General features: G+C 35.5%; 1 protein-coding gene across 3 annotated transcripts in view; it reads right to left on the bottom strand.

Annotated features, from left to right (window-relative positions):
• Nucleotides 1-340: 340 nt before the first annotated feature.
• Nucleotides 341-25,547, bottom strand: part of DNAAF11 (dynein axonemal assembly factor 11) — a 34,288-nt gene continuing 9,081 nt past the window's right edge. For all 3 annotated transcript variants that reach the window (XM_031504108.2, XM_031504107.2, XM_031504109.2), the window contains 7 exons: nt 24,960-25,145; nt 22,218-22,295; nt 19,550-19,615; nt 17,826-17,895; nt 16,904-16,999; nt 10,652-10,737; nt 341-900 (listed from right to left, as the gene is read on the bottom strand). In XM_031504108.2, the coding sequence (XP_031359968.1) occupies nt 714-900; nt 10,652-10,737; nt 16,904-16,999; nt 17,826-17,895; nt 19,550-19,615; nt 22,218-22,295; nt 24,960-25,145 (769 nt within the window). In that variant the 3' untranslated portion in view covers nt 341-713. The remainder of the gene's footprint in view (nt 901-10,651; nt 10,738-16,903; nt 17,000-17,825; nt 17,896-19,549; nt 19,616-22,217; nt 22,296-24,959; nt 25,146-25,547) is intronic.

Here is a 25,547-nt window from a genome sequence, read left to right as displayed (position 1 = left end):
TGATTCTTCCTGACTTTGCTTGCTTTTGACTAAAATCAAACTCATTTAAATCTGAAGCATTTTCTCTTCCAAATGAAGTCTTCCATTATAAACAATTACAAATGCATAAGGAAGGCAATGTAAGTCACTCAACTTATTTTTTGTCTTGAAGTTTTTCTTTATTGTCTCCCAAAATCTTCAAGGAATGGGACTGTTAGGAAAGCTCCAGAATCCAGGAGCTGTGCATTATGCTGGAGATTCAGAGATGAATGGTAGTTTACAGCAATCTCTCACTCCAACCATACCCTTTTCTTCTACTGTTATCTGTCATGAAAATGAAAACACTGAAGGAATACACACAGATTTTTCCTATGCTTAGTTTAATGAGAAAAATCATAACTCTTGTTACAAACACTTTCTTCCTTCCTTCCTTTTCTCTTTTTCTACAGTAATGTGCCATTTCTCAACCCAGACAGTAAATTGTTTGAAAAAATTACTATCTCTGCTATAAGGCCCCTATTCTAATTTCAGAGTTACTAAGTAAACAATCTACAAAAAAAGAATTTATATAGAAATATACTAACAGAAAATGCAGCAGAAGACACCTTCTTTAAAAAATTATTGATAGGAAATGTTATTGCCAACTTCAGCTCTATTTTATTTTATTTACACAGAGGGTCATGAATTCAACACAAGCGTTCACAGTACTTATAGAGGGGGTATTTCAGAATGTTTCAAATTAAGGGAGGAACATCTTCATTATTTTCAAAACCAACACAGCTCTTCTTAACCTCTATAACCTTCTGTGGTTGGAGGTTTATAGGTCCCTGTCCAGTTTGTTCCTTTTCTTGGATTATCTTTGTCACATCAGGGAATGAATATTTGCTAGGATCCACTTCCAACTTCTCAACTTGTCCATTCCTGAGACAAGAGGGAAATAAATGGAAAAAATGTAATTTTAGTGTTGAATATAACAGAACTGTTTGAATTCATTATGTGATTCTATGGTTCTATTTTGGGTGCCTGCCTATAGACACATGATATGAGGGTTGTTACTGAGTCCAATTAAACCAGGGTTAAGAGTTCTTGTAACTTGAGAATTGATTACTAAATAAAAACCCTGAGTGTAAACACATGAAAGTAATACAAAATCTCTAAGATTTTTTACAAAAGGATCCTTAGTCTCCAACTTCAAAAGTTAATTTTAGATAGCCATAATTCCCTTTATATCAGAACGTGGTGACTGCTGGTATCACAGTACAAATGGTTGGCTTTTGATGCAAGATCTTTTTTTCAATCCAATTGTTTTTTATTCTTTTTTTTTTTTCTGTTCCTTTTTATATGGTTCCTTCCCACTGTCTGTCTATTAATTTCAAGGTGACAGGTCCATCTTTGGAAAACAGAAATACTTTGTAGGAACTTGTCTGACTTGATCAGCTAATTTTTATATTTTGGCAACATGAATCATCTCCATGTTTTTATTATGAAAAAAATTAAATTAAATTTTAAGAAAAGTCAGAGTTTTAACACAATTTTCATATTCTATGCCATTAAGGACACTCTTTCAGATGACACTTAGAAATGTGTACTGGCCACTCATTAAGGAAACCTATCCACATCACACGATGATCAAAGATTTGAAACATACCCTCTATCTTGCAGCATTTAATCTCATTGTTTATTTCTAAGAGAGGAGCTCGATTAAATTGAAAAAATCTAACCTGTTTTCATGCAATTGGTATCTGTTTACATGAAAAAATGGCAAAATGGAAATTTAATTGTACAATTATGTTTAATTTCTTCAAATTACAGCATGATTTGTACATCTTCATAACTCCATTTTATACTGAGTCACAGTTCCCAGCTCAGCATTAGAAAAGACAGGGCCTCACCCTTCAGAGATGTGAGAAAACTGTTTACCCAGGAGATCAGAAAGGCTTCTTAGAAATAGAACAAACAAGGGGGAAGCAAATGACAGAATGCATTTTATGGATGACAACACAGGGAATGAAAATTTGAGTCTAAAGTACAGTAAAAAGATTTTAAACTGAAAATACACCATCTTTAGTTGTTAAAACAGGGAGAGTTTTGCAGGGCAGCTTCCAGATTCTGCCAATGCTTCTCCATCAAGGCTGTGGGAGATGTGAGCAGGCATCCCAGCCCTCGCTGTGTGCAGGGTCTCTGTCCCACTGAAGGAGAGATGCAGAGGGGCTGTGGGAGGGCTTCTCCTCTGCTCCTCTGCTATGCTGAGGAAAGCAGGAGTTCCACAAAAGGGAGTCACCAGCCTAAACACCTCTTTCAGCTCTATGCCACTCGATTTTTCTTGCAGTTCCAGAGGCAGTCATCAGCCTAACCCCCTCTTTCAGCTCTATGCCACTAGATTTTTCTTGTACTAAAAGAATAATGTGAATATTTTTTTCTAAGCAGAAAACAGCCAGAGAAGCTAGCTGCTTTAATAATCTTCATAAATCTTTTCCAAATAATGCCATAAGCAAAAATTACTCAGAGTAGAATTTTACGGGTAATGAAAACAAATATAAGAAAATTCTTATTTCTTTACTCTGAATATGCTTCAATTTATAAAGCTAGATTTTTTTCTGCTATTGCACTATACTATTTAATGAAACAAAAAAAGTGTCCATTTGTGGCAACACGCTGAAAAATGTTCATTCCCCAAAAGTAAAGAGCATTTTTGTTTCCTGTGTAATTTACAAAATGTGCCATGACCTGGAATCACTTTATCAGTAGCCGTTGGTGAGATCAGAAAGCGAGCAGGCCCTTAAACTAATCATTTACCACTAATCTGAGGCACCTCATAAAAAGCTAAAAAAGCATAAACATGAGAATAAATTAGGCTCAGCTTGTCCCTCCATCACATGCTAGAATAGAGTTTCCTTAATTTGAAGTATTTCAATTAGAAGTGGTATCTCACATTTGTTCAACAATTGTACAAATTGTCATTCATGAAAACACAATAATGGAATTTGAATATCTTATTTCTTAGTAGCAGAATAAACTTCAGTACTCCAGAAATGAATTCACAGTGTGTCATAAGTAACAATCCACATCAACAAGCAATAAGGTTATTGCATCAGCCATTCTCAAAATTGCAACAACACATGTAATCAATCTTGAAGTATGCTAGCAACAGGTAAGACTGAGAATCAAGCACAGTGAATTTTTCCAGAAAGGAAGTGGATTTTTACATACTTACATGGACATGATCAAACATTCTACACTTGCTCAGTAAAGCTCCACAGTGCTATCCCAGCTACCATGATACAACAACTGCCTGACAGCAAGACTCTGCCAGGCTGAAATCAGTGCAGCTACAACACAGATCTATTGCTCTCATCATGAAATCCATGCAAGAGAGGCTGGGTATTGATGAGGTCAAGGGTAACCACCTGAACATTTTTTGAAGAAAGAACAAGGGTTTTTCTATGTAATTAACAGAATAAAAATCATCTTATTGCTGAAGCCCTTCCATGAGCAATGGTAAAACAGCTGTTATGAAAGCGAAAATATTCCTTGAAGGACCAGCTAGACAACATAGCTGAAAATCTCAGTGTTTGCAAACTATTTCAAGGTCAGATCTAAAAATAGATGAAGTTCACAGTTTTTGACACTGCTACCTGCTGCTGAGTGTTCTCTACCTAAAAAATTATGGTCCAACACTAGAGCACCACACAAAAAAAATTAAATCCTTTATTTCTTCCCAACATTTTTTTCTCTTTGAAAGGCTACTTCTACCTCCACACAGTTTGACTACGCTTTTAAAGAATAAAATTAGAAGACTCCACAATAAAGAAAGTTTTGCATAACTACAGCAGTCTGCTGAACAATCTGGTGCGTGACATACGGCATATCTGATAATTTCTTGATAATTTACACTTTTATTTACATAGTCTTTAATCCCTATACTTGATATTTAAATGATTTGACAGTTATACATTTCCCTGTGTCATCTTTGAATTTCAGTAAAATTAGATTGCTAGAGATTTCTCATATTTTTGATCCAGAATATATGGTTATTGACATATGACTGAAAGGTTCCTTTCTGGTATCAGGATATAAATATAAGGATATTTAGGAGTCACAACAAACTGCTTTGAAGAGGCACTTTTTCAAATGTTTTAACACTGAATGAAACAGGACAAAAAATCATTATCATCCTAGACAAAGTACTAATAAATCTTTTTCTTGAATAAGAAAATAGAGTGATTCCAGTATATGGACTGACATCTTATTTGAGAGCTTAGAGTAAGACAAATCTTTATTAGGTATGTTTAAAACTGATGGTGAATATAGGATACTTGTCATACCCTGATCTCAATTTTTTGAAAATATAAGCTTAGAAAAAAATCTACTAGGTAATCTAAGCAAATAATTATGTCTTTTTTTAAATACTTGGAAAATTAATTCCTCTTTCATTGTGTAAGAGACCTTTTAAATCTCCACATATATGTGTGTAATCTGAAATAAAGCTGTAACTGGAGTCTTCAGAATCAGCTGGAAGACATGAATACTGGTAGAATCAAATGCATTTCTCAGGGGCAAAACAGTGAAGAATAACTAACAAATTAGTGGTAAATGTTCTGATAAAGAAAATGCTGATGATATCTAGGGCATTCTGTTCTAAAAGACAAATATATTTCATGAATAGTATTCATCAGACTGAGAATATATATATATATTACTATCATCCTTTTTTTCAAAAGTTAGACAATAAATCATAGCCACTGTGACATTTTCAACTTCACTGTTCCATCCCTTTCCTTCTTTTGAATAATCACTTCAAGATGCTAAATTTTAAACTGACCTTGTCTACAAGCCAGAAAAATCCTCCAATACCTGCAATATGCAAATTGACTCTGAATTTAAATATGTGGCTATAATATCATCTTATTTGCTCTCCTTTCACTGTTAAATTTGTTAGCGAAACTTGAAACCCTTAAACATTTGGGAAACATATACTGAAAACACACTTTATTCTAAATTTTTCAAAATTATGGATTGTTATAAAGTAACTTTTAAGTCCATCTCTGCCCTCAGACTTTTGTCCTTGTCCCATATGCACAACCAAAGATAACTTTAGACTATAGTGATCAGGAACTAACTGAAGTGTTCTCTTGAGAATGCTTTCTCCAGAAGGGCACATTTCTGAAGCCTTCTCACTTTTATTATAGTTAAGGATTATCAGATGCCAGTGTGCAAATTAATTTTCAAATCACTTCTGAGGAACCCCACCTTTTGTTCTCCTAATTAGTCAAATGATGGAGATGCACACCCTCTACTTTGATTAGCTCCAAGCCTCTATGAGAATGCAAATGACTCCATACTTTGAAATTAATTAGAGTAAAAACATTTTTAACATGTTTCTTAGTCATAACTGACTACAGTTTCTGGTTAAGAAGCCAACTAAATTACAGTTCCTATGATTCCTCCTTTCCCATATATTATTACTTGCATTCTAAAAGTTTTCAATATCTTCATGACAACTAGCCAACTTCATTACCAGAAAATATTAATTCTCCAAACTATTCAACTCTCAAGATTTGTGATCTAATCCCAGGTAATTATCAAAGGCACTACATCTCAATAGAACTGATAACTGACTTGTCATTTGTGAGCTTTGCACACATTTACTTATCTATTATTCAGGCTACTCTTCAGATGCACTTGTCCTTCTTTACATTGAAATGTTTGTGCTTGGTTTAGACACTGAGAATTTGGGTTCTGAAAGATCACATAAATCCTCTTGCAGCTCTTTCAGATCAGTTTGTCTGCAATGCCATTCAGTTTCTGACCTCATCTTACCTCCCCCTCCCAATCCTGAGGAAATGACTCATTTTGTTCTACTGTATTTCTCTTCACAACACAGGGCTCTCTGCCTTCCAACTCATCACATCCCTCTGTGTAAGCTGTAGGAATTTAAGACTGGGAGAGATTTTCAGCCATTCAGTCAGTGGAAAGACAGTATTCTGACACTTCACAAAGACTGCTTCAAGAATTCAAATTAGAACTTCTCACTCCCAAAGAAAAATTCTTACTCTTACATCTACAATTTTTTATCACAAATTTTATCTTTGCCACTTCTCCAACAAAATGAACCAAGCTAAATGAGGGTCATCCAGTAAAACAGAGCTTTGCAGTATGTTTCATCTTCAGCAACACTTACATCTCAAGTGAGATAGCTGTAGGGAATTTTTGAAATAATCAGTCTTTTATTCTTTATTTGATAATATGCAAAGAAAAGCTTAACTAAACCCAAAAATTTCTCCAAGAAAAGTAAAATAATGCTCGTTTATCACTGAAACTGCAAACCATAAAAGAAGTTCTGTTGATGAGTCTGTATGTGACATGTTTGCTAGAAAATTATTAGAATTAAAATCTAATACAGTGATTAAAAACATTCAAGTTTTCTCAGTCTCAAGTTCAATATAACTTACAGGTAATTTTATATATTTTATATCTTTCACAATTAGTGAGATTTGGTTGAAATTTGGATAACCTGTTCAGAGGCATTTATGAGTTCACCAGCAGATAGAGGTAGACAATCCAGCAGCATATTTTTCTTTTTTTTTTTCTCCTTAAGAATCCAGATGAAAAAAACCCAAACCAAACAAAACTGAAACAAAACAAAAATTGCCAAAAGCCAAACATTATTCACTACCACTAAGATCTGATTCCAGTGGAATGTAAGTCAGATTTCCAACCTCATGTATTACATGGTATTCTCTAGAGCATGTACTGGCTTGGTCACACAGTACACTCCTGCATAGGTAAGAGGGGAAGACAGGGCAGTCAGATTTGCAATGCCTGAACTACTAAGATAGGAATCACCTCTACCTTACATTCCTTATTTCAATATAAAAGGTGTTTATAGATCAGAACTTGCTGATTAGATTTTAATTCTGAAGAAATTGCCACTCCGTTCCTTTGCCTCTTCAAATTAAACCATTGTCTGGCTACATTTCTCAACCTCTCTGTACATAAAGATATACAGTAATAAAAAACAAAATAAAAGCTAAGGAAGAAAACTGAAAAAATGAAAGAAAACAGTTGTATTCCTATGAATGTTTAATTACTGGAGGAACTCAAATGTGTGTATATTTATATCTAGAGACATTTTTTGTTTAACTTTTTTCTTCTCCAACATGCTAAAGGAAGAATAGCCTAAAGCTGAAGGTGTGAGACAAGGATTATTAACTTTATGTAACTGCTACTCTTAAGATTTCCAGTGCAACTTCTGAAAAGTCAGTTTCTTTCTATCTCTGAATTTCCTCTACGCAGCTGTGGAGAACTCAGCTTTGGTATCTTACAGCTGAACTGGGAGGCCAGTTCCAGTAAGGAATGGCACACTCAGCTACTGCATTAATAGAGGCTTTGTAAATACAAGAGATCAGTCTATTATTTTTATATTAGTCTAAATATTATAGATCAGTATAATTCCTTCCACACAGACTTGCCTCTTTTTAGGTTCCAAATACAGTTTTGTATATAGTCACAGAAAAAATCTCTTATACATGGCAGAAGTAATGACAATATCATAATGTAATCTAGCTAACAAGAGTTAAAGAGATTTAAAGCTCTGCATTACAGTTTGGCAGATTATATGTCTGACAGCATTTAGCTAAGACATCTGTAGCTGTCAAGTATAATCATTGTAATGAATGTTCTTCTGTAATCTAAGAGACAGCTATTCAGCAAATTTTTAACATCTGGCTAGTCAGCGACTTTTCCGCTAAAGAGGTCAAAACATACTATTTTTAGAAAGAACTGTACTTCAAAGACTCTTTTCCTACTTCTACTTTTGTGGTATATATTCCTACAGTATTTTAACCCTGAAAATGTGCAGGAAGCATATTATTAAAACTGCACAGAAATCAAACACAAATTTTTGGAGTTTCACTATGCCACAGAATATCTTTCGTTTATCAGCTGGCAGGAAAAGGCACCATTTCACATTATTATTTCCATGCTCCCATTATTATTTAAACATTTACTATGCAACCAAAACTAAAGACAGAGGGTTCTAAGGAAATATATTTTCCTAATACACAAGTTGTTTCTTTATTTTCTTGTAATGCATTTAAAGATTTAGCTGCACTTTTGTGGTAAAGCATTATTCCTTTTGCAAAGAAGAGGCATAGAATAGATTCACAGAATGGTTTGGGTTCAAAGGGAAATTTACAGGTCATCCAGTCCAACCCCTCTGCAATGAGCAAGGCACATCCTCAAATAAATCAGGTTGCTCAGAGTCCCATTCAACCTGACCTTGAATGTTTATAGGGGTGAGGCATCCATCACCTCTCTGGGAAGCTGGTGCCACCCTCATAACACAAAAATTCTTTCTTATATATTTCCTCTTTTTACTTTAAAAAAATTAGGCCTTGAAATCTGTTCCCATCTTTTTTACAAGATTCTTTTTAGTGCGAAAAGCTGCGAGAAAGTGTCCCTGAAACCTTATCTTTTCCAGACTGAAGAACACAGACTCTCTCAGCCTTTCCTTATAGGAGAGGTGCTCCAGCCCTCTGATAAATTTTGTAGCTTTCCTCTGGACTGACTGTATTAGATCCATGTCTTTCCTGTACTAAGGATCCCAGAGCTGGATGCAGAACTCCAGGCGGGGTCTTGGTAGAGCAGAGCAGAGAGGGAGAATCCCCTCACTCAACCTGCTGTCCATGCTGGTTTTGATGCCACCCAGGACATGGCTGGCTTTCTGGCCTGCAAGTGCACACTGCCTGCTCATATCCAGTTTTTCATGCACCAGTATCCCCAGGTTCTTCTCAGGTCTGCTCTCAATCCCTTCTGCCCTCAGACTTTATTTATACCAGGGGCTGTCCTGACCCATGTATACCACCTCGCATTTGACCTTGTTCAACCCAATGACATTCATGCGAACCCATTTCTCAAGCTTGTCCGCATCCCTTTGGATGGCATCCCACCTTCTGGCATGTGAACTGCACCACCCAGCTTGGAGTCACCCACAAGCTTGCTGAGAGTGTGTTTGACATGAAAATGTACTGGTCCCAGTATGGGCCCCTGAGGGACACCACTTGTGATCTCCATCCAGAGATTGAGTCATTGCCTACTCCCCTCTGGACAAAAACCATCCTACCAATTCCTGATCCACTGAACCATCCATCCACCAAATCCATATCTTAACAAATTAGAAAGAAGGATGCTGGAGGAGGACTGTGACCAAGGCCTGACAGAAGTCCAGACAGATGACAGCTGTAGCTGTTGTCTTGTTCACTGATAGAGGCATTCAATCACAGAAGGTCACTAGGTTGGCCTTGCCCTTGGTGGAGCTGTGCTGGCTGTCCTGAATCATTCCCCTGTCCTCTGTGTGCCTCAACATAGCTTCTTGGAGGATCTGTTCCATGACTCCCAGGCAGAGGAGAAACCCTGAAGGTGAGGATGATATTCTGTCAGCTGACAAGTTCCTAGCATCCTTCTTTCTACTCTTTTTAAAAATGGGTGCAATATTTCCATTTTTCCAGTCACCAGGGACTTGACCTGATTTCCATGACTTTGCAAGTATAATGGAGAGTAAGTATCCTCCACGGGACCTAGACCTTCTAAAAATATTTTAAATGCTCTGTAATCAGAGTGTTACACTGTTGTAATGACTGCTGCTTAAGGAGAGGGTACAGTCCTTGGGGCTCACTAGTACTCAAAAAATACTTGCAGGCTGCCCTCTCATCTTCTCATAGGCAGATCATCAAGAAAAGAAGTTAATGACGGTTTTTTCTTAGAAATAAGAAATTAAAAGTAGAATTAATTACAATTGACTCTTGCAGAACCATTTTGCCAGTGTCCTAAACATTAAGACCAAGAACAGCCACAATCCAAAATGCCATTTTTTACTAACTGCTTAGCCTTTTTAACAAGATTCAACACAATAAAATCAAACAAGGAAACAAGTGCAACACTTCAAATATAAATGGATAAACAGCTTAAGGGACTTTGCTGTTACAATATCTTATTCTGGTATGAATATCATTTGCTATAGCAAAACAAAAAGAAAAGATTAAAACATGTATCATGGTATTTGTACTTAGGCCAAGTGTTCATGAAGCCCACTGTCTCTACAGTAGCACTTGCTAGGAGTAAAAACAGAAAATAGTGCATCACTGATATTCACTTGCTTTGGGCAGTCATTCTTTACAAGATTTCAAGAGCTGGAGTTAGCATCACATTTAATAGGATGGATCTGTGTTACAAAACCTTGCAGAATTGTTTTTTGAACCTGTTTACTAGAGCAGCAGATCAATCTGTATAATCTGTAAGAAAATACATTCATGGGAGAGATTCAAAATAACTGCTTTTTAAAAGGTTTCCAGAGTTGGGTTCCATAGCAAGGAGCTCTGCAAAGGCCATTCTCAGTAGGTGATTTCGTTTTAATATATACCAGTTAACAACCTGAATGAGCTGATGGAAAAAAACTGATAGGCAAAAATAAGTGGATTTTTGGCTCTGCAATTGAAGAAGATCACTTTTCAATAAACAGCACCAGACAGTTAATTAATCTAAAGCTTTTAGACTTCCTTTTACTCTATACTAATCAATATTTTTAACAATAACATAAAAGAAGTACATATTCTGGCATGTGAATAACACACTTATAAAAATAAAACCGATGCAGAAGATAAAAAGGAATTACCTTCTTGTGTTTTTTTGCTGTATATTGCAGTCAGAATGTTTAATTGAAGCTGAAACTTTTTGCTTAGCCAGGATTATTTCTTTAGCCTAAAATAAAAATAGACAAAACATAATTCTCATAAAAGTTGACACTTATGCTTGAAAGCATTTAAATAATCTTTCAAAAATAGAAAATTGAGAGTGTCTGCATATATTTTCTCTTGTGACATTTACTCTTTCTGTTACATTTTAACACTCTTCACTCAGCATGAAACACAGACATAAGGCAAGTTAAACCAAATTATCTGAATGGAAATATAGTCAAACATTTATAAAATTATACAAAAAAGAGTATTTAAATATATACATCTACTTGTGTTTAAATATATGCTATCTTGTTTAGCACCATGTTAATAATGCACATTACTGATTGCATTTCAGTTCTGGTGTCAGAACAAGTACTTGTTCTGACATTTTTATTAAAAAAATCAGCTGGAGTCTAGACTCCTCACTCAAATGACAAGTGCCCACAAACTCTCTCAGCTCCTTTGTTAAAACAGAAACTTAGGTTCAAAGTCCAGGTGAATTCCCCTTCTCAAAGAAAACACGTCCACCATGATTTTTTGGAAGATGTGTTATTGACAAAAGGGTATCTCGTTGCAAAAGGAGATTGCAAAAGGATGTCTTTTTCCCTTCATAACAACAGCGTGGGAGAGGGATCCCTTAAGCATCTGAAAGGAGGAAGAACAGGAACTATACCAAATAGTTCATGTTATTGACTGTTTCATAGTCCAACTGATTTGAGAGCAGTCTGTTACAGAAGCCGTGTGAATTTAGTCTCCACTCTGAACCCCAAATTATATAAAGACAGATTCTGTAGCTTCTGTCATCTGTTTCTGGAAATCATTGTGAAGAGGCTGAACCCCTCTGATTCTGTATATACTCTGATGAGGGAAAGAAAGCCTTTTTTATTTCTACATTCCCTCATTTCAAACGTTCTTTTTTTTTTTTAACAGAAATTCATTCTGCTGATCCCCTGGAGACTTGTGCTTCTTACTTTGTCCTCAGAGCACATCATCAAGGATGGTGAAAAAATGTGCTGATTCTGCACTCCTAAGAAAATACATCCTTGACAAGAACTGACCTTGGAACTTAGGGAAGGGTGAGGATTTGTATAATTTGGGCTCAGTAGTAAGATACCAGTGTGAAATTTGAGGCCTGTGGTATATAAGAAAATTTACTAAATTAATATAATGAAGCTTTCTGAAAGTTATTCTATGATACTAGTATTTATGATATTAATACTATGATTTCCAATATTTACATTTTTGTGTACAGTTTTGGGCAACACAATATAAAAAAAGACATGAAGCTACGAGAGAGCACGCAAAGGAAGCCATGAGGATGGTGAAGGGTCTGGCCGTATGAGGAGTGGCTGAATCTCTTTGTCTCTTAAGCCTGGAGGAGATGGAGGGGAGGCTTCATTGAGGTCTTCAACATCCTCATGAGAGGAATAGGACAGGCAGGCACTGATCTCTTCTCTCAGGTAACTAGTGTCAGGACCCAAGGGAATGGCCTGAAGTTGTGTCAGGGAAGGTTTAGGTTGGATATTAGGAAAAGGTTCTTTAGCCAGAGGGTGTTTGGGCACTTGAGCAGGCTCCCCAGGAAAGCTGTCACAGCAGCAAGCCTGACAGGGTTCAAGAAGCACTTTTGACAATGCTCTCAGGCACATGGTGTGACTCTTGGGATGTCCTGTGCAGGGCCAAGAGTTGGATATGATGATCCTGATGGGTTCCATCCAACCCAGCATATCCTATGATTCTATGATTATTTAGAAAATAGAAAATGCACCCCTTTTAAGATCATTATCAAATGATTCTAGATAGAGATGTTTTAAATAAAATCTGGAGTTTATTTGAGAAAACAGAAGGAATATGTGAAAGCCATATTTTTATTCATATTTTCAGTCTACCCATTTTTTTCCTACAATGGCTTTTTCATTCTACAATGGGAATTCCTCTGTGTAACAGATTTTCCCTGAATCACATTTATGCTCAAGGATTATTAGATTTCTAGGGTTCTACAGCTGTGTTTCCACATGCCTTTGATGGTAATGAAATATTACTGCATTTACCATACCTAGATAAGTAGGAATTATATAAAGTAATTCTATCAAATAACACTGACATGCATAATACACACCACCATTCCTATTTTTAGATTAATTAAGGAATCTAACTCTCATTGATCTTTAAATTTCTAATCTCTTTTGAAATCTCAGGCAATAAAAAGCTGTCAGCATTCATTTGTGGCTGGTAATATAATAAAGAATTAATCAAAAGTCCAAATTTTACTTTCTGACTCACTAAACTAAGGAAAAGAAAGTTTTAAAACATGACAGAGAATGTCTCAGAACTCTAAATAAAACCTGTCTGTTAATAACAAACAGGGGCTTGATGCTTTTACTGAGGCAGTAATTAAAATGCTGGTGTAATCTACTGATGACATTTTATGAAATCATTTATTAATTTGCCATTTTTAGTCAAATTCTATTAAAGAATCTCCCAGTTTTTCATTTGCCTGCATCATCTGCAAAGATGATGCTGCCAGAGCATAGAGGTTCAAAATCTGGGAAGCTTCATGTCACAAATATTTTTCCCACAACATGAGGCATGTACAATGTAGTCACTGTCAACACCTTACTCATGAAAAATCTTCTACAAAGGATTATTGCGGTATAAACACTACACTTTAAAAGTGTCACTATAATATTTCACTGAGCATTGTGTCCTTCAGTTTCTTTTGATGACCTTCCAAAATATGTTGGTAAACACTGCCTTAGAAAGGCACCCATTCTGTGATGATTTGTTGTGTAGCAAGTAATACGGTAAAAAATATGTTTCCAGAAATGAATGTGAAAATGATTCCTTTCTTTTACTTCATGTAGAATTTACTATCTCCAACATCTGTGATGTGACAAGGTCATCAGAGAGGCAAGGAAAGAGGTTTTGTTTTTATTTTTAAAGACTAGGGAACTATAAACAGGCTGGAAGATGATTGGTGAAAGGTTTATTAACCTGAACAGAAGGTCATTAAAACAAGTGAAAACCACTTAGAATTCAGATAGATTTCTGTTGTGTTACTGAGGAGAGAGATATTTTTAGAATACATGAAGATTATTATCGGAGACTATTTTTAGATTAGTGAACAACATTTCAGTTATGTAAGGAATGTGCGAGGCCATTTATACATTTATCAAAACAATACTATTTTGATAACTGTTTTTTAGGAGCAAAAGGATAAAATACAGTGTAATGTGGTCATTAAGCTTGTCTTGTCACTGATAAAAGCCTGAAAGAAATTGATTGTATTCTGGTCTTCCAGAATACAAATTCCTCATACTAAGAGGAAATCCCATTAAGTTGCTGATCTTGAACTAGTATTCTCAATCATTGATAAAATCAGCCACAATATTCTGCAAGAAAATACTTATTGTCCTTCCTGTTGTCAATCATTATTAATTTACCTTTCTTCCTATATTACATCCCATTAATCATAATAAAATTTGTATGGCTCAAAATCATCTGAAGAAGATCTAGGCCCCAAAACTTTAAACTGAGCACTCTATTTCAGTCCTAGGGGAAGAGAACAGATTCTGTAAAACAGTGAACAATAGGTTAGTATCCTTTACATGCAATTGCAGTGAAGTAACACAAGATCCATCTTTGGTCAGTAAATCCATGAAGTTCACAGGATCACAGAATGCTGGAGATTGGCAAGGACCTGTGGAGGTCATCTAATCCAAGCCCCCTGCTCAAGCAGGGCCCACTTGAGCCAGTTGCCCAGGACCACTGGGAATTCTGAAGATGGTTTTAGAATATCTCCAGGGATGGAGGATTCACAACCTCCCTGGGTGACCTGTGCAGGCACCTGATCACCCTCACAGTCAGATTCTTGGTCTTCAGAGGGAACTCCTGCATTTCAGTTTGTGCCTACTGTCTCTGGTGCTGTCACTGAGCACCACCGAAGAGCCTGGCTCTGACTCTTTGCACCCTTCCTTTAGGCATTTCTGTGAATTGATAAGATACCCTTAAACCTTCTCTTCTCCAGGCTGGACAGTCACAGCTCTCTCAGCCCTTCCTCACAGGAGATGTGCTCCAGTTCCTTGATCATCTTTGTGGCCCTTTGCTGGATTCTCTCCAGCAGGTCCGTGTCTCTCTGGCCCTTGGGAGCTCAGCTCTGGACACAGCACTCCACGTGTCTCTCACCAAAGCTGAACAGGGGGGAGGATGGCCTTCCTCCACCTGCTGGCCATGCTCCTAACACTACTCAGGACTCAGCTGGTGTTCTTTGACAGAAGAGGGTATTGCTGACTCATGTTCAACTACGTGGCAACCAAGACTCCCTTTCCTTTTCTGCAAAGCTGCTTTCCAGAATCCATTGACAACAAAGACACCATGCAGCATTCCATTCATGCATCCCTTCCTGTGTCCAAGCTACTCAAACAGTTTTAACCAAACCAAGGTTAGGTTAGAGAGAACAAAGCTGAGAACATCTACCCAGTTATTCTATAGTGCTACTCTCTCCTCACATTTTACTGAGATGTATTCTGAGAATCATGTATTCTGAGATGAAGTATGCTCCAGAGCCTCAGGCTAGGCAAAATACGTAGGTATAGCTACGTATATGTGGTTAAATATAAAGTTAATAATGGAATAAAGGCAGTTCTCAATCACAATATGAAGAGAGAATATTCATTTTGCTGATTTAGGTATGATTTTATAGGTAGGCAGCAGAGTTAATATATATCCAGACACACTTGGAAATATTTACATTTTCAAAGGCATTGATCATCCACAAAGGAACTAGCAAGATGTATGAGTAATAAAAGTAGTGTATGGGACAGAAAACAGCAAAGACAAGTTCCTATTAAACTAAAAAAAAACCCATATACATTTAAAAATTACACTATCCAAAATGACAAATACCAAAACAAATTTATGGAAACATAAATTCTCATTTGAGTGATTTTGAACATTCAGAAAATATCTACCTTAACCAAATAAGTACAATTTTCAGTATTCTTACATTTTTGGCAAAAATGCATGTTTGATGCTAGTGACAGTTTGTGATTCGATGAGGGACTGTCCTCTTAGGGACAGACAGATGGTATGGGACTGGAGTGTAGAAGGGAACATAGAAGGTAATAACCACAAAAGATAAAGCCAAAAGTTAGAGCTTAGAATTAAATCAGAATCACAAAGTGAAAAAAATGACCCCATATAGCAGGTGAGCCTATTTCAGCTAAATAGTTTCTTCCTTCAGAAGGAAATGCTGTATTTGATATATTCTGGTGAGCTCACACATATCCTCTGCCCTTATACAACAGAGAAATTCCCTAAAGGGCATAAGAGTAAGGCTAGAGCACCAAGAGATTGTTTTTTTTACTGTATCCCTGGGCAGGATTACCATATTTCAAAAGCCAAAAGTATAAGATGTCCTACAGAGGCCTTGAAAGCAACCCAACCCTCCCAAGGCAACAGTAGAAGATGCTGCAGTTGATTAACTTCTCCCTCAGCATCCAGAACACCACTATATAATCCATTATCATCTCTGGAACTCCACCTCCCTAGAACTTCCAGCTCCCTGTCTGCTCCAAGCAGTTTCAGTTGAAACACCATGTTCCCACAGCCTTCTTGCTCTATGGTCTCAGTAATTGGTACAGCTGGTCAGGGGATCTTTTCCAGCCAGGCAGAGCATGAAGGGAAAATGAATTAAGCAACTCTTTTTCCAAACACATGAGAAATGAGAGTAGTGCATCATCCCTTTATTTGAACAAATATGTAACCTTCATATTTATGTGTGCCACACAAATTTTGATAAACTGATTTGTTCTTATTATTCACAACTGGGAAAAGGAAGTAGATTTTTCATTTAAAAAAAAGCTATCTTCTTACACATTTGCACAATACCGCATGTTTTGAATAGTCTTTTTTAGCATATAAAAAAGCTGATCTTGCTTAAAGTAAAAGAAATACAAATTTCTATTAATACTGATTTTCATTGTGTTTCTGTAGAGGAATTTTAAATACTAAGGCTTGGCTGTGCAATTAAATTGTCTTTATGCAATGCTCCTTTTTTGGAAAATATGCCCCGATGGGAAAGGCCAGACTGCGTATCTTTAGCAAGCCAGATGTTACCTGTAACTCAGAAACATTCCCAAAGTACTCACAACATTTAAGGACCTTTGTGTGATGTCTCCTATTTTACATACCTTTGGCATGGTGACAACTAAATGACCAGTTGTTTGTGATCTTTTAGCAGAGCTGCTGTCTGGCTTCACTTCCTCAGGGAGCACAAGCTGAAAAGGCTACAAGACAAAATGGAATTGAAGTTTATCATGCTAAAATATCTTTTTCTTTCTTTCACATCGACAAAACAAATACAAAACCACCACTATCACATCCTTTGATTTAAAGGATACTGCAGGTCTAAATACTTTAACTACAGGTATGGTATTACTAAACCTAATAAATTATGCTAAATAGTTTTGCTTACAAGTAGAGTCAGATGTATGTTCCTGAATTGCTGCCATTCCTGAAGTGGTATTTCTAAAGAAGGTTATAAAATGATGCTTGACTTATATTAGCAATTAAATGAGAAAGATTATCCAATCTATTTAGACATAAATCAATTCTCAAGATTTGTTTATGCAGTTGGCTCAGTTAAAAATAGGGATTTTGGTTTACTGTGGAAGCACTCTGATTTATTTTTTTTTAATGATGATAAAATTAAAACCACCAAGAAAAGAGAAAACTGGAATTACATTTTCAATGCCCTTCCAAAAGAACATACATCCATTGGTTTCTGTCAGCTATAAATTCCAGATTGTGAAATTGCTAAATTCTTGTCTAGGGCAACTAGGAAGCTCTCTTCTAAAGTGAATTATGGTACACTTGCGGGGGGAATAAGAAGAGAGGAGAGAATGAAAGTGAAATTTTATTTCAGGCTTTGTACATCTTCTGGTTAGGACTTCCAGAGTTTATATGTGGTTCAAAATAATGTTGGTATTGAAAGAATGTTCTCTCTGCATAAATGCAAATGACTGGTAACTTACAGAAGTCAGATCCAGAGTCCACTGAATAACTGGCAAACATTAACTCTTGATTGAAATGAATGTATAAGAAATCACGCACCTTTCCCTTCACCAGTACTCGTATGTAAGTTGGCTGCACATCAACATCAAGTAAAGAAGTGTCCAAATGTCTTCAGAATGAAATATATAAATAAAATGAAATAAATGAATCAATCTACAATAGACCACACAGCTCTTTCAAAGTTTCACAGTTTATAAAGCACAAGTTTAAATTTCAGTTATTAATTTTTTCAAAATACTACTAGGATTTAAAGTTTTGGGGAAAAACACCCCATGATCTTCCTGTGAATGTCACTTACTTACAATGTCTAAATTCTGTCAAGCCCATGACATTAGCTATTGCATAACTGCAAGGATTCAAAATCCTTGAGGAAAACAAAAAGGTCTTTCATCTGTTAGTTCAGTGCTTTATATTAATATGAAAATTAATCAATATACTATTTAAAATTGTGAAAATAATTTGCTACTTTTCCTTCTGAAGGTTTTGCTACTAAAATTATAACAGAAATTCCCTTTTTTTTGTACAGAATTTGCTGGAAAACAAAGAACAGATATACTTTCCACTCCCAGAGAACCCAGTAACTTTAAATCTTTCAAACAAAATTTGTGGCCTATAAAAGCTCCACTTTTACATCTGCTCTTCACTATGTGACACCTGATGTGACTCATGGAAATGAACAAGTACATATTTCCCATTTCCCTTCTTTTACAATGTTACTTTACAGGTGAATTTTTCAAATGTTTTAGTCTGCATTTCTTACAAGTAAGCACAGACTATTAAAATATGGACTACCCAGGGTCCCAAAGTGTTCAAGAAATGACTGTATGTGGCACTTAGTGCTGTGGTGTAGCTGACAAGGTCATGATGGGTTAAAGGCTGGACTTAATGATCTTGAAAGTTGTTTCCAACCTAAATGATTCTGTGATTCTGTAGTACATCCAGCAATTTATTGCACCTAAATAGATTTTTTGAGGTTCTAGGAAAAGATCTATATCTTATAAGTCAGAAACATAAGTCAGAAACATAGAGCAAACCACTTTTGAGGGAAAGTAATGACTTTCAAGGGAAGCATACCTGGCATGAATAATATTTTAGTGCTATAAAACTAGTTCAAGTTTTATGTAACAAGTTTCTATTATGGATAGATAAAGTTGTGGGTTACCTGAAGAATGGTAAAGGTCTCATGCCAGCTTAGCAGTATATCTATGACCTCCTTGTCATATTTTGCCTGATTCAACCAAATTTGTTTCAAGCAATGGTCTGGTACATTTCAACAATAGGCATGAGCCATGGACTCTTTCCGCTAATCAAGGAAAATGAGACAAGTCTACTCTGTCTCAGGGAGAAGAAGAATTTTAACTAGAAGCACATGAACTGTACTGAAGCATTCTAGGGCCAAAGCATGAGCAAAAAACCCACTCCCTACAGCCTTTATCTGAAAAGGAAGAATGAAAGAATGGATAAGATTTTACATATGTAAAAGAGAACAAGCGTGGAAGACACCTGTTCTGCCTGTGGGCTGCAGAAATCAGTTCCCAAAAGGACTATTGGACACAGCGTCCATTCAGGATTAACACAACAGTCTGAAGGGCCTTTGGCTTATTCAACTTCACTTCTTTGGCACAGGTTTTGAGATTGGTTCCATTATCCACTACATGATTTGTTTTCTTCTTGAAAAGTCCCTGTTACAGAGAGCAGTGTAATTGAAGCACTGTGTATTACATCTTATGAGTGGCAAAAATTATTGGGAAAAAAGATCTGACCTGTAAACAGCAAGATCCAAGATGATCTGGTTGTTTTCTTCATCATCTTTCAGAGAAAAATGAAGCCTAATAACAATGAAAAGAAACACCTCCAGGATAAATACTACTGGAGTGAATAAGCAAACATAACAGCATAGTTCAAATGTTAGCAATTTTAGATGAATATAAACACCATTTAAACAATATATCATGTGATCATAGAAACAGTTGTAATTTGCCCCACGAACAGAAAAAATACTGGTATTTGAGCCAAGGTCACTGATATTTATTTTCTGTTCTCCCTACACAAACCACAAGAAAAAAAATCCTCTGCTGAAGATCAGTTAAAAGTAAGCTCATTCTGACAATGCAGAACGAGAGACATCTGCTGGTGAAACCTGTTACTCTATTACATCTTCACAGAAAAAAACAAGTTCCAAATTTTATGAAAAATACACAACTTTCTAACTCTGACCTTATGGTATGTTTAAAGGAAAAAGCACTTTTGTTCATAGTAATTAATTTTCCCCAAGTATAATGTCTCTGCATTTCTAGAGTAAAACCTGATTTGCATAATATTCTTGATTCTATAAGCTTTGAATTTGAAAATGAGCCTGTAGATTGTATTAGTTGTGTGTTTGTGATCTTTTGGCTGTGTTCTTAAAATTGAGAATTAATCTTACCAGTTATAAATTGATGCCATCTATTACTACAACTGTAAGGAGATCTAGTCTAGGCTTACAAGTTCTGCTCATATGCTCAAACATCTCCCATGTATGAAAGCAGAGAAAAAACAGAATGAAATTACCTACAAATTAGAAGCTTTTGATAAATTAGTTATTAGTATAAAATGAAAGGATTTTGCTTAATATAAGTTATCTGGAGTATTTCAGTGACATTAAAGTACTTAGATGTGTTTAGGTAATGGAAAGATGCTCAAATGTTAACAGATCAGATGATAAATTTTTTCAGCAATAAAAATATTTGCCAAATAGTTTTCAGTCTTTGCTCTCCTATATTCTGGAACAGTCAATTTGTAAGAAAGATTACAAAGGGTTGTACTTTCTGAGTATTTTCTAATGGAAAAGTGCAAAGAATACAAAACAGCTTTATTTCCTGTCTGGCTGCATCACTGATCTTGAGAATCCACTAAAACATGAAGGGTGAACAAGAGGACAGAACTATAAAATTTTCCAGGAGGAATCTTAATTAGTACTGAAGAAGAGAAATAGTCTGTCCTCAGCAGCAAACAGCCTTTCCTCTTGCTAACTTTCCAAAAGAACATCAGAGAAGTTTGGACATTTTTATGGACATGAGACTTCCACGTTGAAGCAAAAACTTTGGAGAACACCATCTGCTTACTTGTATCTATTTCTTTATGTCTCTCCAATACACTGCCAGATTGCACTGAACAGCTGTGACATTCTTGAAGTCATGACAAAAAATGCTCATTGGTCTGGCTTTATGTGGGCACATCCACAGACTAAATTTGGAAAACTCGGGTGACACAAACAGGGATGCTACTAACAGTGAACTCTTGTTTCTTCTAAAAAAGGTAGTAGGGATTTAGTCTAAATGTCTCTGCTTTTTAGAGGCACAAGCAAGTTCTATTAACACAAGATTTAAATTATTTTAGGCTTATTTTTTGGATTAGAAAATTATATAATTTTTTTCCAGTCAACACATTTTTACTGAAAAAAGCACATCAGTACAATGGAAAGTATAGACAGACTAAACATGGCTCTACATGACACTAAACATGATACTAAACTCTTCTACTACCTTTAATTATCTCAGTTTTACTGAAAACTGTGCACTACATATAATTTCTTGAATTTTCAAGGATTTCTAAATGTCCAAGATTTAGAAAGCAGTCTTCATGCTAATAATAAGCATGTTCATAGATTTGGTTTTGCAGCTAAATTGGTATTAAATGGAAAAAAACTTCTCAAGGGAACAGCAAAGAGGTAAGTGGCCACTTTCTAATGCAGGAGGCCCCTGTGGGGAGCTGTTTATAAGGAACAATGTTTACACAGAGCCTCTTGCTTTCTATTAGAAAATGGTTTGATTCAAGTAAAATCAATGGCTGATATACCTGGAAACTCATTCCAAAATACCCAAACCCCAAGTGCCTTTGTCAATGGTAAAACACAAGACACTTCCCTGTATTCCCATCCTCTGTTGCTGGAGACCTCACTCAGAGTCACAGGGCCTCTTGCCACAGAAGCTGATTATCCTGCCCAATTCCGACAGTTTTTCACCTGTCTTCATAGGACAGGTGATTTTTTCTGGAAATATTACTGGGATGTATATTTTCACATTTAAAGTGACTTCTCATACACATTTATCTTCAACAATTAAACTTTTTATATTATTAGCAAGATGCTCCAAGAAAGAGCCTTACTACAGAAGGAAAAAGACCAAAAAAATCTTATATCTTTTACAGAAAAACAAGTTCTTCAATATTTAAAGACAAAGATGTTAAACAATCCTCAACACTTAACGCAATGACAACTGATTCTTTTTCCAGCATCAGAATATAAATTTAGAATACAGTTTTCCCTCAAGGAATATAATACTGCAAAAAGAATTTCTCAGTTGTCTTATTTTTGGATTGTCTCATATATTGAAATAGTGCCCAAATCAACTACAGAGAGATTAGACTGTTTAACCTCTTAACCTTACATACTTAGGCACATTCACATTCAGAACTTTTCCTTCTGCAGTGACCAATGTCCAAGCAGTCTTCTCTCTCTTTTTTGATTCCCTTAACAAAACAGAAAGAACTATTATTTATGATTAATCATTAAAAAGTTGCATTATTATGTATAATAGCAAAAATAAAGAAGAGGGTCAGAAGAGGTAAGAATTATCTGGTATTTGATGTTGAGGCTACAATTTAGTTCAGGAACAACACAGATGTTCTCAATGTCACATCGAGAACATCTAAAGATGAGCAAATACATGACTTATATGGATAGTGACTTCTTCTGTATGTCACCATGTCCATTATCAAATAGAAATATTTCAAATTATCTGGTATACCACAAGAAAACCATGGATGGCTTACATCTATGAAATGGGACATTTTTCTATTTCATTTTTCTAGTCAAACTCATCATGAGGTGTTGCCACTGTTAAATGGCTTGATGTATGGGCAAGCAATTCTACAGAGTTTTTATTCATGCTCACTTGATTACTCATACTGAACAAATGCTTGGCCTGCCTCCAAACAGCATCTGTCTCTCAATCACTATTTTGCTCTAGCAAAAAGAATTTTAATGGTCAAAAGATTAAAAGCAGCATAAAATAGGATACAGTAGGACCAAAGGGCAGACATATAGATTATTTGTTGATGCATATATTACATTTTTTGTTGTGTTCTTTGTTCAAAAAATGCAATACATATTCCTGATTTTTTGATGATGTACTGATGTATTACTTTAATACTCGCTATCCATTTCCAGCTATTAGCAATTAAACTATGTCTGACTTTCATTAAGTGCAATAAACTAGCTAAGATAAATTTATCTGCCCAAACAAAATAGATCTCAGTAAGACCATTAAGACTTGTAATACTGGTATTTTCCTGTGTAAATGTTTAGATTATGAGCAAGGGAAGGAAGAGCAAGGAATCTTAGTAACATGAAAAAGAAAAGTCTGCTCACAGCTAAGTAAAAATACTGAGTTTTCTTTTAAAATAAAGCACTGTAATTGTCATGTTGCATTAATCCACTCTTCAGATGGTCAATATAGTGATTATGGTCACTTTAGTCAGCATATTAAAAGGGAAAACATTTCTCAAAAAAACCCCAACAACAATCCATTGCTTCTTTTTTGTTCCTGAACCTATTTCTCACTATAAATTCAAGATTAAGACCATGTTAAATGTAAATCACTAATGATAGATATACAATATTATTGATTTAGAACACCTTGGGGGAAAAAAAACCATAAAAATAGACCTGATCTATAAATACAATGGATTTGAAGAAGAAATAAAAACACTTCAATAGATCTACTGGAACAACTACATAAAACCAGTTTCTGTTTAAGAAATAAAATTATCCAAGTGTTAAACACTATTCTATAATATAAATCAGCTTTTATGTGGGATTTGTGGGCTGTCAGTCTTCACACCTGAATTCCTAGACTTGACACTTATATGCAAAGTGAATGAACCACCACTCTGTTCAAAATATATTCTCAGAAACACTTCAGAAATTATATACTACCACCTGTTAGCTTTTAATAATCTGTTCCCAGATGAAACTATCTATTCATGTGAACCATTTTAAGGAGATGCCATGAAATTTTCTCAACACCAAATCAAAATGACCCATGAAAAGATTTTTAAACTCTTTCAATGCCTTGGAAATTTAGAAAAATTCAGAAATTAATTATTCTATCTTTATTATAACACTCTTTGGACTGTCCTTGAATCTTTAAAGGGAAGCATTTGGAACACATTTGATTTTGACTTGAGCAAGGCATTTCCAAACACAGCAAAACTCAAACTGGCTAGAATCTGAGTTTCAGAGAAGTTCTTCCAGGAACTTGAATTAATAATAGCAACAAATTATGCACATGTCCAGATTTCCTGGAGAATTCCCTTGGACTGACTTTTTCAATACTTAGCCTTGACAAAAAATTTTTAAAAGCAAGCCCTTAAAAAAAAACAGCTAAAAAAATCTCCAGCACAAAGTATGTTGTGTAAGAGAGAGAGAGCAAGAAAGAAAGAAAAAAACCCATTGTAAACAAAAAGACATTGTTTACAATGTCTGTGGAACTGATAAGCCAGCAGCAATAAAATACTGTTTTGTTTTTTTTTTTTTTGCTAGTATCTGCATATATTTTGCATGTTCAGCAAAACAAGTAACAAATTTATAAAGTCTTAAAGGCTTTTCGGGGACCAGACTTCTTCAGATTCACTATGCCAAATAACATAAAGGATCTTATGACTTGTGACAAATATTTTTCAAAAAGTATGAGAAAAAAAATTCTCAGTTACATGGAAAAAGTGCCTGAAATGCCACTTGTGCAAAATAACTTGTAGCATGGCCTGCATTACATAACGCAATCTGCACTATGGATAAATGTTTTTAGCAGAATGTTAAATGTTGAACTACACAAAACAGCCAACAGAAAGGCAGAACTTCTAAACTCCATAAAAAGTTAAAAAAAATATTCAAAAACTTTGAGGAAAACTAAAATAATAAGTACCTAAATGAAGTGTAGAAAATAATAGAAAATAAAATCAACAATCTGAATATTTAGTTTAGACTGTACATGCCTCTTTTAACAAGCAACAGGGATTTAAGCTGTCAGTTCTCAGTAATATTTAATGTCAGGCAATCATCTATCTGCCGCTTCTCTGCCCCTTTGAAAATTTCTCCTTCAATTCATCAAAGATATTAAAACAAAGAAGTACCTTCCATTGTCTTTAGCTCTCCGTTTTTCTTCAATATATCTGTGAGTTTCTAATCTAGATTCTGGAGTATATGGTGTAGGCTCGTCCCAAAATTTTCTGTCTTCATCATCATTTTCAACAGTTCTGCATCTTTCCTGCTCTCCATCTCCTTCTGCCTGATTGGGTTTTTCCTGTGGGGAGTCTGGGCTATACAAGATCACTGAAATGTTATCCCAAAGAAATGAAGGAAAAGTAACTTGCTAATAAATTACTGCAATCATATTTTTTCAACCCAATAATAACAGTACAATTCCTACCAAGAATGGTATTTTAGATATTTGGAGAACATTCTCTACTCTGCTTCTTTTGTCAATCAACAAAGCATATTTAGACATAATGCTTTTCATTTACCTGGCTATGAAGTGGCTATACTTAATCCCCTGAAAACCCTGATAGATAGTTCAACAGATTTAATTTCAGAAAAAGAATTTTCAGATACCCTCACAACTTTCACGCGAGAAAAAACCTTCAGTCCATGTGCTGTTTAAAAATTCCCAATAGTAGGCAGATTAGAAATTTATAAGGTAGCAATGAGTAGCTCCTCAAATG

This window comes from Lonchura striata, chromosome 1, assembly GCF_046129695.1.
Source record: "Lonchura striata isolate bLonStr1 chromosome 1, bLonStr1.mat, whole genome shotgun sequence".
NCBI classification, from domain to species: Eukaryota; Metazoa; Chordata; class Aves; order Passeriformes; family Estrildidae; genus Lonchura; species Lonchura striata.
This window is presented reverse-complemented; position numbering and strand designations above follow the sequence as displayed.